Below are 14,411 nucleotides of genomic sequence, written 5' to 3' on the forward strand. Positions count from 1 at the left end.
CATTGCAGACAAGACCAGACTGAAAGCTGGGAACCCCGGGCTTACCAGGACCCAAAAAGCAGAAGGCTTGGGGCGTCCCAAGGATCTGGCCAACAGGCAGACAGAGCCCACTGTCTGAGGCTGCGCTTTCCCCTCTGCCCACCCTGACCACAGCAGGAGCACAGGCCCAGACCTCCCAGGCCCACCCAGGCCCCCGCCCCACCTGCAGCAGGATGCCCCGCTGCCTGTGGCCCTCGCGGCGGAAGACTGCAGTCATCCTGTGTCTGCTGCTGTCCAGCACCTCTCTGTCCCCCACGTCGGGGCAGGCCATGATTCCTCTGGAAACGTAAGCATCCAATTCAGCCCCTCCCCCATAAAACCCTTTTTCCCCTTCTCTCCTTTGCTTCCCCCTGGCAGACCTCAATCCTCTGCACCTCCCACCTTCCATCTCCCTCCAGCTCTCCCCTGGGGGCCACGTCCCCTTTCTGGCTCTGAAGACCTTTTCTTCACCCTCCTCTCTTCCATTTGGGAGTCCTGCCTGCCCCTCCCCAGCCACCTGCTGGTTATAAGCTGACCTGCTCGCCAGGCTCACACTCGTGGGGTGACAAGCAGTGAAGGGAGCACCTGCAGGGCGCGCTCCTTCCAGGATAATCGCTGCCATTAGGGGCCTGGGAGTGGGAGCTGTGCTGATTTACACGATTATTGAGGCTCCCCAAGGATTCGTTAGGAAGTTAGTTTTAACATTCTGAAAGGGCGAAGCCGTTCTAAAGCAACCAATGGCTCGTGCAACCAGGAACCAGGTCAAATTGGACTTTGGTGGTCTCGGTCTTCCCTTCCTATGCCTTTCTGCCTCCCTCCAGGCCCCGACGTTACACCCTGTCATGAAGACTTGGTATCAGTCATTTACACTTCGGTATACATTTAAATTACTATGCAACCCCTCTGGGCGTGTATATTTTTAGTCCTTGGCTCTGGTGTACCTATTAAATAAATTTTGAGCAAAGCGCTCTCTACACTGCACCTGCCCACTCCCTTGGCGTCAGGTCTCAACCCAGGACCTTGACCCCCTCCTCTTCCCCACCCCAAAGACCCTCTCTCTCCTATGAAGCGACACCATCCCTCCACTCAGCCCTCAGCCTCCAATGCTTGCCCTGGCTTCTCCTGCCCTCCCAAATCTGTTCTCACCCAAGTCATCAAAGGCCCTCATTGCCCAATCCAGCAGACATTTCTGGACTTCTCTCTTTGGACTCTTCGGACACTGGCTTCCCCCTTTTCCTTGAGTCTCCATGCCTCAACTTCCCTAACGCTGTGCACACCTGGGCCTCCTTGGGCATCTGTTACCTCTGTCTTTCTCGGTGCTCCTGCCCCTGGGACTGGTGTGGGTGTTCCCCAGGCTCGTCACCCACTCAGATCTTTTCATGCTACACACTCTCTCCTTGAGAGAGCCCATCTACGCTCAGAAGTTCAACCGCCATTCATGTGCTAATGACTCTTAGCCCTGCCTCTACCTGTTAGGCTCATACAGCCATGGCCTGTGGACAGCTTTTCCTGAACATCATGCAAGGTTTTAAATTCAAGTTTGTGTCTTTCAAGATACAAAGTGATTGGTACTTTCTAGAGTTGGACAATGCACAACCTGCCCAACATCACTCTGCAGCATAGCTCTGCCGCAGAAACCTCCCATTCTGTGTATCCCCGGCTACACTCATCCCCTTCCACCCTCCCCCACTTGTCCCATGATCCCTCTGGTATTCATTTTATTTAATAACACCCCATAAGCTCAACCACCCAAGCTAGAAACCTGGAAGTCACGTTTTTCTCCCCAAAGCTCTTCTGTACTCTCACCCTAAATTCTCCCCAGCTTCTAACACTGAACTCAGATCCCGCCTCCCCCAGGAAGCCTGCCCTGCCCACCACTGCCCCTCCCCAAGTTTCACTGGTGTCCCTTCAAACAAGTAGTATGCTATCTGTATATGAAGGGGCGTCCCTCTAATGGAAGGGCTTACAAAGGTGAAGACTGTGATGTGGCTCCAGGACTCTGCACAATGCCCAGTACGCAGGACATGAGTAGATATTGGTTGAGTGGCTGAATAAATGCTGATCTCGAAATGATCATGTGGACAAACTCCATTTGCTCCATCTGGAGAGGCTCAGACTCAGCCTGTGCCTACCCCCAGGACCCCTCCAGCCTGTCCAGATGGTGAGACCTCCACATCCTTCTGGGGACGGACAAAAGGTCAGGGTTTCTCCAGAGGCTGCCTGCATCAGGGTCAGGTGTGGCCTCTCCTGCCCGCACTGCCTGGCCCACCCTGCGCAGCAGCAGCTGGGAGCCTTTTCCTCTGCCCCTGCGCTTCACGCTCCCTCTGAAGTTTCAGCAGGATGCAGCAGCCTGCAGTGACCTTGAGCAGGGGACACCAGGGGAGCGACTCTCTGAGAACTGCAGCTGTGCCCAGGCAGTTCCTGTCTGTCCTCAGGGTCCTCCCTGCCCTGCTCCGGGCCTGTCCACAGCCTCTTCCCCTCCTCTGTTCCCCGCTCCCCGCCCACAAACCACAGCCCTTGGGGGCCTGAGGTCAGGCTTTGGTTCTGCCTCATTTGCCCCTGCCCCTCATCCCTCAGCGAGAGATCCAGCCAAGGGCATTCAGCCCGCTCAGTGCCGCTGCTGGGCCCCTGTGGGTCCTCAGAGTCTCCTGCCTTGCCATATGTGTCCTTCTGGGTGTGTGTCAGTGTGTATGTGTTTGTGTGTACATTGTGTTAGTGTGCGAGTCTCTGTGGATCATGTGTGTCTATGTATTTGTGCATGTGTGCATCAGTGGTGTCTATGCATGTAGACACTTGTTTTGTCTATGCCTGTGTGTGTGCATACGCATCTATGTGTGTGTCTCCGTGTGTGTGTGTGTGTGTGTGTGTGTGTGTGTGTACACACATGTACCTTCCTGGCCCGGCAGAGTGAAGCTGTGGGCAGACACCTTTGGCGGGAACCTGTATGACACCGTGACCAAATACTCAGGCTCTCTCTTGCTGCAGAAGGTGAGTAACACCTCCCAGAGCTCCCAGGGCCTGTGGGCGGTCAGCCAGGGAGCCCTGCCAGGGAGCAGAGACCCAGATCCCTGCATGTTGGTGCTGTGAGGGGTCTTAGCCATCATCTACTCCATCCCCTCATCTCCAGACACGGAAACCGAGACCCAAGTCAGAGAGCACGTCAGTGGGGTGGTCAGGAGCATAGTGTCAGCTCAGATCCCGGGGAAGCGGAGGTCAAGATGGAACTAGACAGACGAGAGGGATTTACTGAGGGAGGAGCTGTGAGGAACAGAGGGGTGAGGGGGCAGAGGCAGCAGGCTGGGAGGCAGGCCTGGCTCCTGTGAAAGGGGCGGGGCAGGAGGAGGAGGGGTGAGTCCTGCAGGCGCTTGGGCAGCACGAGCATGAGCGGGCCTGTGGCCTCTGTGCACAGCGAGCTCCGCACCTCTGGTTCTCAGGGCTCCAGCCATGTCTGGGGGCTGCTGAGCCTCAGGGGCCCCAGCAGAGGTCTGGGCCGCGCCCGGCTGCTGGGCAGGACGCAGGGCCCGATGGAGAGGACGGGCCAGCAAGCCCCACTCCCCTGGGTAGTTGCTTTGTGTGCAGATTGACTCCTCGCCTGTCCTCTTATGAGATTATAAACAGCTTCATTTCCCTCTGATATTTATAACTCCCAGAGCAGTTTAATAATAGCTTGCTGTTCTCTATTATCACCATTTGCTGAGAGCTTTATATTCAGGGTCTAACTTTCACCACAAATTCATGAGGTGACTACGACATTTGCCATTTTCTAAATGACGCTAAAAGCAACTCTCAGGCTTTTATGCCTGCATGTGACCACCAGCTGCTCCTTCCTGTCTCCCCTTCCCACAGCCCACAGGAGGGAGCAGGCGCCCCCGTTCAGGGACCCCCACAGGCCACTATAACAAGGACAGCTCAATCCCACTTCCCACTCACTGCCCTACCACACTCCTACTCTGCAAAACACCATTTCATTCCGTGTTCTCATTTGTGCCCTCTAACCCGGTGAGAAACATGGAGCAGTCCTTATGTGACTGGGGTAAAAACATTCTCTAAGTCTATGCATTCTAGAACATTCTCTAAACCATGCTAATGTCACATCTTGCAGATGAGGAAACTGAGTAACTTGCCTCTGGTCATGTGATCAATAGGTTGCTGACCTGAGCCTTTAGACATTGGTGACACACACACTCGGGGAAAGATGGTCTCCCTTGGGCCCAGAGCGTGAATTCGAATCCAGCTCTCTAAACAGTTTGTCAGGCGGCGTTAATACCCGTCACTGCTGAGCTTGGTCTGGACAGGATGCGCATTGGGAAGGGGGGGTGGGGGAGGGAATGAACTGATGCTCAGGGCAGCCGCAGTCCACGGGAGCCGCCCCAGGGAGGGGGCAGGCATGGCACACAGAAGTCTCAGAGACCTGGCTGTGTGACCTTGGTCAAGTTCATTGACCCCTCTGAGCCCCAGTCTACTCCCTCTTGAGGACATTAACTGAATGTGTCCAGAGCCCCTGGAACAGAGAGGACATGTGATAAGAGGCAGCCATTGTCAGTGGGGGGGAGATTACCGGAGGAGGAGAGGGCCTGTCCTGCCTCCAGCTGAGTAAGCAAGGCCTCGCGGTGTGAATGCGCTGGCCGAGAGGACGGAGGTACCGAACCTCCTGGTGCCGATGACAGGTGCCATCTCTCCCACGTTCCCCTCGACAGAAATACAAGGATGTGGAGCCCAATCTGAGGATCCAGGAGGTGGATGGCTTGGAGCTGGTGAAGAAGTTCTCGGAGGACATGGAGACCATGCTACGCAGGAAAGTGGAGGCTGTCAAGGTGCTCAGGCCCTGTGATCTGGGGGGAGCGGGACTCTGCCCAGCCTGTCACACCAAAATACCCTCAAAATGATTCCATGGCCCTGCACCCTCTCTCCCATATCATCCTTTTCCTACCTCACGAGCATCGGCCTAACATCCCCAGGAGCCAAAAAGTCCTTGTAAAGGAGGAAACGATGGAAAGCAAGGGGAGAGGGAGGGCTGGGATTGGAGCTCTGCCTTAGAGAACAGCGTCCAGTGCAATAGGACCAACCTGCAGTGTTGGGGGGACTCTGCACCATGATGTTATATTCAGTGACTGGTGCAGAGCAGGAACAAAATGAGGGCTGAGGAGCCACTGGATGGATGGATGGATGGATGGATGGATGGATGGATGGATGGATGGATGGATGTGTGGGTGGGTGGATGGATGGATGGATGGATGGATGGATGGATGGATGGGTGGATAGATAGATGGATGGAAGGAAGGATGGATGGATGGATGGATGGATGGAAGGATGGATGGATGGAAGGATGGATGGATGGGTGGATGGATAGATGGATGGATGGATGGGTGGATGGATGGGTGGGTGATAATTGGGTGGAGGATGGATGGGAGTATAGAGGGATGGAGTGCATACAAAGTAAAGTTCCCTACCTCCCCTTTCTCCTTTTCTCCTTCCCCTACACTGCCCCCTATCCTTTCCACTCCTGCCATACAGACCCACCCTTCATGGATCCCAAGTGCTCTGAGGGCTACCCAGACAGCACAGGTGCTTATAGTGAAGGCCTCTGCTCAGGTGATTCCACCATGGCATATCCACCATGTGCCACAAAGGACCATCTGGGAGGCATCCTGTGTAAAACCGCTGGGGCCTTCTTTCCCACGTTACAAGTTGCAGCCTCTTTTCTCCAGGCCTAGAGGCAGGGGATCTTAGCATCAGGAACCACTGAGAAGACACTTGAGGCCTGGAGATCCCATCCTGGTGGAAGCAGGGGGACACTGACCCCACACAACCAGCACAGCAGGACCACCCACTACCCGCAGTGCTGGAATGCAGGAGCGCTCCACTGCGGGGCCTGGTCCCCCGGTTCTAGAGCCCGGCAGTCTTGGCTCACCCCCAGAGGCCAGGCCCTGGGCTCCCTGGGGCTCAGATGCACTGTGTCCTTCTCCCAGCCTCAGCCTCAGCCTCAGAAAATCAATCAAACCAGTGCTTGCTCTGCAGACCTTCTCCAAGCACTAGTCCCTGCTCCCTGCTGGGGGTCCCGTGGGGGTGGGGGGGACACAGCTTGGGAGTGTCCATGGGGACACTTGTCGCAAAGCAGCACTCCAGTAATCTTGGCCCTGTGGAATTTCTCCATCGCATCCTAGGAATTAGGGGTTGGGAGAAGGGACGTTGGAGACTCTTCTACCCCATGCACAGTTACATGGAGCCCAGAGAGGCTTAGCGGCTGCCCTGACAAAGCCAGAATAGGAGCTCAGCTCTTCTCCTCTTTCCCCGGATTTACTGAGGTTCCCTTGACAAAAACAAAACAAAACAAAACAAAACAAAAAAACCTGTGTGTATTTATATTCAGCAGCTGAAAGGTGGAAAAACCCAAATGTCCATCAACTGATAAGTGGATAAACAAAATATGAGCTATCCATACAATGGAATGTTATTCAGCCATGAAAAGGAATGACTTTCTGCTATGTGTTAAAACACAGACGAACCTTAAAAACATCTCTGTGAAAGATTCCAGATATACAAGGTCACCTACTGTGTGATTCCATTTGTGTGAAATATCCGGAATAGGAAAATCCATTGACGGAAAGATTGGTGGTTGCCAGGAGCCAAGGAGTGACTGCCTGGTTATGACAGGGTTTCCGTTTGGGGTGATGAGAACTTCTGGAACTAGACAGTGGTGGTTGCACAATATTGGGAATGTACCTAATGCCACTGAATTGCACACTTTAACATGACTAAAATGTATATACATATACACACACACATTTAAACAGACTATTTTAGAGCAGTTTTAGGTTCATAGCAAATTTGTGAAGAAAGTACAGAGAATTCTTATATAAACTCTGCCCCCACAAACATACGGACTCCCCAACTATCAGCAGCTCCCACCAGAATGGTACATTGGTTACAATAGATGAACCTACACAACACATCATAATCACCCAAAGTCCATAGTTTACATTAAGGTTTATTCCTGGTGTTGTGACAAATGCACCATGACATGTATCTACCATTATAGACCATACAGAATAGTCACACGGCCCTAAAAACCCTCTATTTTACACCTATTCATCCCTCCCCCCACCACCAACCCCTGATGACCACTGATCTTTTTACTGTCTCCATTTTTGCCTTTTCCAGAACGTCATGTGGTTGGACTCATGCAGTAGGTAGCCTTTTCAGACTGGCTTCTTTCACTTGGAAATGTGCACTTACCTTTTGGCTATCGTGCTGCTGTGAACATGTACACACAAGTTGTTGTTTGAGTCCCTGTTTTCAGTTCTCTTTGGGTATATTCTTGGGAGTGGAATTGAGGACCCACTGGTCTCCTTTTGCCCGTTCATTCTCCCCTCTGTGTTCCCATCCCTCAGAATCTGGTAGAGGCGGCTGAGGAGGCTGACCTGAACCATGAATTCAATGAATCGCTGGTGGTGAGTCCTCCTGCTCCTGGAGCTGCTGCTGAGAGGGTATTATGGCTAATCTCCCGCCCCAGGGATGGACAGTGGCCCCTGAGTGCAGGATAGGGAGGAGTAGAGGGAGGTGGGGGTCCAGTACTACATTTTTTTTTATTTATTGTCTAAAGTTTTACATATGTCTCCTTTTCCCCCCAATTGACACCCCCATCCCCCCAGCCATTCCCACCCCAAGCAAGCCCCCACCACCCCAGTGTCTGTGTCCATTGGTTATGCTAATATGCATGCATACAAGTCCTTTGGTTGCTCTCTATCCCCACCCCTCCCCTACCATTTGTCTCTGGATCTATTCTTATTCATCAGTTTATGTTGATCATTATATCCCACATATGAGTAAGATCACCTGATATTTATCTTTCTCTGACTGGCTTATTTCACTTATCATAACGCTCTCCAGTTCCATCCATGCTGTTGCAAATGGTAAAAGTTCCTTCCTCTTTTTTTTTTTGTGTGTTTTTTTTGTGTGTGTATGTGTGTGTGACTTGCTTTATTGCAGTATTTGCTTTATTGTGGTGGTCTGAAACCTGCAATACCTTGAGGTATGCCCATATACCAGTATATATAATAGGCTCCACTAATTACTGTCTGATTTCTTTATTGTATTTGACATTGCCATGGGACATATATTGCTCAGCAATCTGATACAACCAAATTTGTACAAGAGCAGGTTTTTTAGAGACAGTTTTTTAGGATTTTTTCTTTTTTTATTTTAATTAATTTCTTTCTTGATTAAGGTATCACATATTTGTCCTCATCCCCCATTCCCATTCCACACCCCTCCCCACGCATGCCCCCACCCCCCTATTGTCCTTAAACACTGGTTAAGCTCATATGCATGCACACAAGTCCTTTGGTTGATCTCTCCCCTTTACCCCCACCCTTCCCTACCCTCCCTCTGAGGCCCGACAGTCTGATCCATGCCTCCTTGTTTCTGGGTCTGTTCTTGTTCATCAGTCTATGTTGTTCATCATTTCCCCTAGATGAGTGAGATCATGTGTTATTAAAAATACACTTATAAGAACCGAAAATGAGACAAGCAATAATGGTTATGCTGACAGGCAAATGAATCAGTCTGTAGTGAGTTTCTGGGCCAACAGTTCTTTTGAGACCCAATTTCAATGTCAAACAGTTCCTTATGTGTACATGTCAGCAATGACATTTCAGTTCTGGATGGTGGACAAATAGTGGTAATGCAGGTCCGACTCTCTCTGGATTGGTCCTGGGCAACCTGCAGTGATGCACAGCTGCTAACTGCTAGTATGGCAAGGCGACGTCAGCGTCTTCCATCTCTGGACTGCTTCTCTTCTGTCTTCATGGCTGGAGTAGTCCTGTCGATTCCTCTCTGTTGCTGGAATCCACATGGTCTCGGAGTTGTTTTCTTTTTCCAGGAGATCTCTGCCCTTCCCAGCTGCAAACTGTCTCACCAGCCACATCTCCTTCGCCAGTTCGGGCTGGATTCCTCTCGTTTTAGCTGCTCCCTCTATTTCCTCCTGGACAAGGATCAGGACACATCTCTCCTTCCTTTTTATAGCGGTGTAGTATTCCATGGTGTAGATGTACCTCAGTTTTTTAATCCACTCATCTGCTGATGGGCACTTAGGCTGTTTCCAAATCTTAGCTATTGTAAATTGTGCTGCTTTGAACATAGGGGTGCATATATCCTTTCTGATTGGTGTTTCTGCTTTCTTGGGATATAGTCCTAGAAGTGGGATTACTGGGTCAAATGGGAGTTCCATTTTTAACTTTTTGAGGAAACTCCATACTGTTTTCCACAGTGGCTGCACCAGTCTGCATTCCCACCAGCAGTGCACGGGGGTTCCTTTTTCTCCACATCCTTGCTAGCACTTGTCCTTTGTTGATTTGTTGATGATAGACATTCTGACAGGTGTGAGATGGTATCTCATAGTTGTTTTGATTTGCATCTCTCAAATGATTAGTGACTTTGAGCATGTTTTCATATGTTTCTGGACCTTCTGTATGTCCTCTTTCAAAAAGTGTCTATTTAGGTCCTTTGCCCATTTTTTGACTGGATCATTTACCTTCCTTTTGTTAAGTTGTATGAGTTCTCTATAAATTTTGGAGATTAAACCCTTATGGGAAATATCATTGCCAAATATGGTCTCCCATGCAGTGGGCTTTCTTGTTGTTTTGTTGATGGTTTCTTTTGCTGTGCAGAAGCTTTAAGGAGCTGTGTCTATAAAGATATTGCTACAACATATATCTGCTATTTTGCTGCCTATGGAGTCTTGTAGGATTTGGTTTTCCATTTTACATTTAAGTCCTTTAGCCATTTTGAGTTTGTTTTTGTGTATGGTGTAAGTTGGTGATCTAGTTTCATTTTTTTGCATGTATCTGTCCAAATTTCCCAGCATCATTTATTAAAGAGACTGTCTTGACTCCATTGTATGCTCTTGCTTCCTTTGTCAAATATTAATTGAGCATAATGGCTTGGGTTAATTTCTGGGTTCTCTGTTCTGTTCCATTGGTCTATATGTCTGTTCTTGTGCCAGTACCAGGCAGATTTGAGAACTGTGGCTTGGTAATATAGCTTGATATCTGGTAATGTGATTCCTCCAACTTTGTTCTTCTTTCTCAGGATTGCTGTGGCTATTCAGGGTCTTTTTTTATTCCAGATGAATTTTTGTAGAGTTTGTTCTAGATCTTTGAAATATGCCGTTGGTATTTTAATGGAGATTGCATTGAATCTGTAGATTGCTTTGGGGAGTATGGACATTTTAATGATGTTGATTCTACCAATCCATGAACATGGTATGTTCTTCCATTTGTTTATGTCTTCCTCTATCTCTTTTTTCAAAGTCCTGTAGTTTTCCAAGTACAGGTCTTTTACATCTTTAGTTAAGTTTATTCCTAAGTATCTTAATTTTTTTGGTGCAATGGTAAATGGGATTTTTTTTTGTTGTTGTTTCTCTTTCTGTGAGTTCCTTATTGGTATATAAAAAGGCCATAGATTTCTGGGTGTTAATTTTGTATCCTGCTACATTGCCAAATTCATTTATTAGGTCTAGTAGTTTTTTGATGGAGTCTTTGGTGTTTTTTATGTATAGTATTATGTCATCTATGAATAAGGACAGTTTTACTTCTTCTTTTCCAATTTGGACGCCTTTTATTTCTTCTTCTTTTCCTATCACTATGGCTAGCGCTTCCAGTACTATATCAAACAGGAGTGTTGAAAGTGGGCATCCCTGTCTTGTTCCTGTTCTTAGGGGAAATGAGTTTAGTTTTTGCCCATTGAGTATGATGTTGGCTATATGTTTGTCATATAAGGCTTTTATTGTGTTGAGGTATGATCCCTTTATTCCCACTTTGCTGAGAGTTTTTATCAAGAAAGAGTGTTGAATTTTGTCAAATGCTTTTTCTGCATCAATTGATATGATTATGTGATTTTTGTCTCTCAGTTTGTTTATGTGATGTATGACATTTATTGATTTGCGGATATTCTACCATCCTTGCATCCCTGGAATAAATCCCACTTGGTCATGGTGTATGATCTTTCTAATGTAATGCTGAATCCAATTTGCTAGAATTTTGTTGAGGATTTTAGCATCTATGTTCATCAAGGATATTGGTCTGTAGTTCTCTTTTTTTGTGTGGTGTCTTTATCTGGTTTTGGGATTAGGGTAATGTTGGCTTCATAGAAAGAGCTTGGAAGTGTGCCTTCCTCTTGAATTTTTTGGAATAGCCTGAGGAGGATAGGTTTTAGTTCTTCTTTGAATGCTTGGTAAAACTCTCCTGTAAAGCCACCTAGACCAGGGCTTTTGTTTGCTGAAAGATTTTTGATTGCTGCTTCAATTTCTTCGGTAGTTATGGTCCATTCGGGTTTTTTTTATTCTTCTTGATTGAATTTTGGGATCTTGTATTTTTCTAAGAGCATGTCCATTTCATCTAGGTTGTCCATTTTGTTGGAATAGAGTTGTTCATAGTATTTTTTCATAACAATTCGTATTTCTGTGGGATCAGTTGTTACTTAACCTCTTTCATTTCTGATTTTGTTTATTTGGGTCCTCTCTCTTTGCTTCTTGGTGAGCCTGGCTAGAGGTGCATCAATCTTGTTTATCCTTCCAAAGAACCAGTTCTTGGTTTTGTTGATTTTTTTTTTGTCTCTATATCATATATCTCCACTCTGATCTTTATTATTTCCTTCCTTCTGCTTACACTGGGCTTTTCTTGTTGCTCTCTTTCTAACTCTTTGAGTTGTAGGGTTAGATAATTTATTACCATTTTTTCTTGTTTTATTGAGATAAGCCTGTAGAGCTATGAACTTCCCTCTCAAGACTGCTTTCGCTGTGTCCCATAGATTTTGGATTGTTGTGTTTTCATTGTCATTTGTTGCCATGTTTCTTTTTATTTCTTTTTTGCTGTCTTTGGTAACCCAATCATTGCTTAATAGCATGCTATTTAGCCTCTAGGTGTTTGATTTTTTTGGATTGTTTTTATTGTAGTTGATTTCTAGTTTTATGCCATTGTGATCAGAGAAGATGCTTGATATGATTTCTATCTTCTTGAATTTGAAGAGACTTTGCCTGTGTCCAAATATGTGGTCTACCTTTGAAAATGACCCATGTGCACTTGAGAAGAATGTATATTCTGTGGCTTTGGGGTGAAATGTTCTGAAGAGGTCAATTAATTCCATCTGGTCTAGTAAGTCATTTAGGATTGATGTTTCTTTGCTGATTTTTTTGTTTAGAGGATTTGTCCAGTGGTGTTAGTGGGGTATTAGGGTCCCCTACTATGACTGTATTGCTGTCAATCTCTCCCTTGATATGCTCCAGAAGTTTTTTTTTTTATGTATTTGGGTGCTCCTATATTGGGTGCATATATGTTTCCCAGAGTTATATCTTCTTGTTGAATTGTTCACTTTAGTATTATAAAGTGGTCTTCCTTATCTCTTCTTATGGCCTTCACTTTGAGGTCTAATTTGTCAGATATAAGTATTACTACCCCAGCTTTTTTTTTCATTTCCATTCTCCTGAAAAACTTTTTTCCATCCCTTCACCATCAGTCTTTGTGAGTCCTTTGTTCTGAGGTGGGTTTCCTGTAGACAGCAGATATATGGGTCATGTTTTCTTATCCACTCAGCTACCCTATGTCTTTTGATTGGGGCATTTAATCCATTTATATTTAAAGTTATTATTGTTAGGTACTTGTTTGTCACCATTTTTATTTTTTATGCCTGTGTTCCTTCTTCCCTTCCTATTTCTTCTTTTTACAGAAGTCCCTTTAGCATTTCTTGCATTGCTGGTTTGATGGAAATAAACTCCCTTAGTCCTTTTTTTTTGGTCTGTGAAACTCCTGATTTCACCCTCAATTTTGATTGATAGCCTTGCTGAGTACAGTATTCTTGGATTCAGACCCTTCCTTTGCATGACTTTGTATATTTTATTCCATTTCCTTCTGGCCTGATGTGTTTCTGTTGAGAAATCAGTCGCTAGTCTGATGGGGGATACTTTGTAGGTAACTTTCTGTCTCTCCCTGGTGCTTTTAAGGTTCTTACTTTGTCCTTGGTGTTTGCCAATTTAATTATAATGTGTCTTGGTGTTGGCCTTTAGAGTTCATCTTGTTTGGGACTCTGTGAGTTTCTTGGACTTGTGTGAGTTTTTTCTTCCCTATATCCGGGAAGTTTCCTGTCATTATTTCTTCAAACAGGTTTTCTATTCCTTGCTCCATTTCCTTTCCTTCTGGCACCCCTATTATGCAGATGTTGTTTCATTTTGTGTTGTCCTAAAGTTCCCTTAGGCTCTCCTCCTGTTTTTTAAGATTTTTTTCTAGATGCTGCTGTGCTTGGGTATTTTTTCCTACCTTGTCTTCTAGCTCACTGATGTGGTCCTCTGCTTCTTCTAGTCTACTGTTAATGCTTTCTATTGAGTTCTTTATTGGAACAATGTCATTTTTCATTTCTTCTTGGCTCTTCTTCATTTCCTCTTGGTTCTTATACATATTATTGAATTTGTCTTCCATCCTTTTCAGGGACCTTATAACCATTGCTCTGAATTCTTTCTCTGACATATTTCTTGCCTCCATTTTGTTTACTTCATTTTCTGGTGATTCCTCCTTTTCTTCATATGCAGGCTGTTTCTTTGTATCCCCATGACCGCTCCTCTCTGGGTATCTGGTTATGTAGCTCTCTCTCTCTCCTGTGTTGACTTTCTCTAGGTGATATCTGACCTTGCCGTCCATGGATTGCCTCACCAGCTGTCTTTAATTCACCAATTCCCGGTGGATGTTATTCGATTCAGCTGTTCCTTCTATCTGCTCTGTGAGAAGGTGCAGGGCTCGTCTGCATATTCACACCACTTCCCCCCCCCACACACACACACACACACACACATCCCGACAGACTTTTAGGCACCCGCAGTCAGGGAGGCTGGAGTTCCATTGTTCCTGGGTTCACAGCTGAGGCAGCTGGTCTCTGGACATTGTGGTTGTAGGGTCCCAGGAGATATCTGAGGTCTCCCCGGTTGAAGGTAAGGCTGGGCTTCCAATCACAGCCACTCTCCCCTTCAAAATAGTGTGGTCTCTGTAGCAGAGCTGGCTGCTCCGGGAGAAATTTTACCCAATACTACCTTTTAATGTGCTCAGGATTTGTATGATCCTACAATAACATTCTGAAATGCTCTGGAGTCTTGAGAAGGGATTTATGGGCCAGGTAGGAGAGACAGCTACCAAAACCTGGGGTGGAGGTGTAGAGTGGCAATCACTCTTCCACAGACTTCACCACCCAATGCTGTGTGCTAGCCTCTGCCCAAATGAAGTCAAGAAGTTCACAGACCAAAACACTCTAACATACAGCCTACAGTCTGCCCATGCACCTGGTACCATGTTCCCACGGTGCAGAAGGGAAGGGGGAGCTCAGAAAGTCCCCAGACAGAGTATCCTCAGCAC

At 46.9% G+C, this 14,411-nt stretch overlaps 1 protein-coding gene across 1 annotated transcript in view; it reads left to right on the forward strand.

Moving 5' to 3' along the window:
- Positions 1-212: 212 nt before the first annotated feature.
- Positions 213-14,411, forward strand: part of CACNA2D4 (calcium voltage-gated channel auxiliary subunit alpha2delta 4) — a 113,640-nt gene continuing 99,441 nt past the window's right edge. The window contains exons 1-4 of the mRNA XM_008153386.3: positions 213-325; positions 2,925-3,006; positions 4,716-4,832; positions 7,410-7,469. Of these exons, the coding sequence (XP_008151608.2) occupies positions 213-325; positions 2,925-3,006; positions 4,716-4,832; positions 7,410-7,469 (372 nt within the window). The remainder of the gene's footprint in view (positions 326-2,924; positions 3,007-4,715; positions 4,833-7,409; positions 7,470-14,411) is intronic.

The sequence above is a fragment of the Eptesicus fuscus genome, chromosome 7, assembly GCF_027574615.1.
Source record: "Eptesicus fuscus isolate TK198812 chromosome 7, DD_ASM_mEF_20220401, whole genome shotgun sequence".
Classification (NCBI taxonomy): domain Eukaryota; kingdom Metazoa; phylum Chordata; class Mammalia; order Chiroptera; family Vespertilionidae; genus Eptesicus; species Eptesicus fuscus.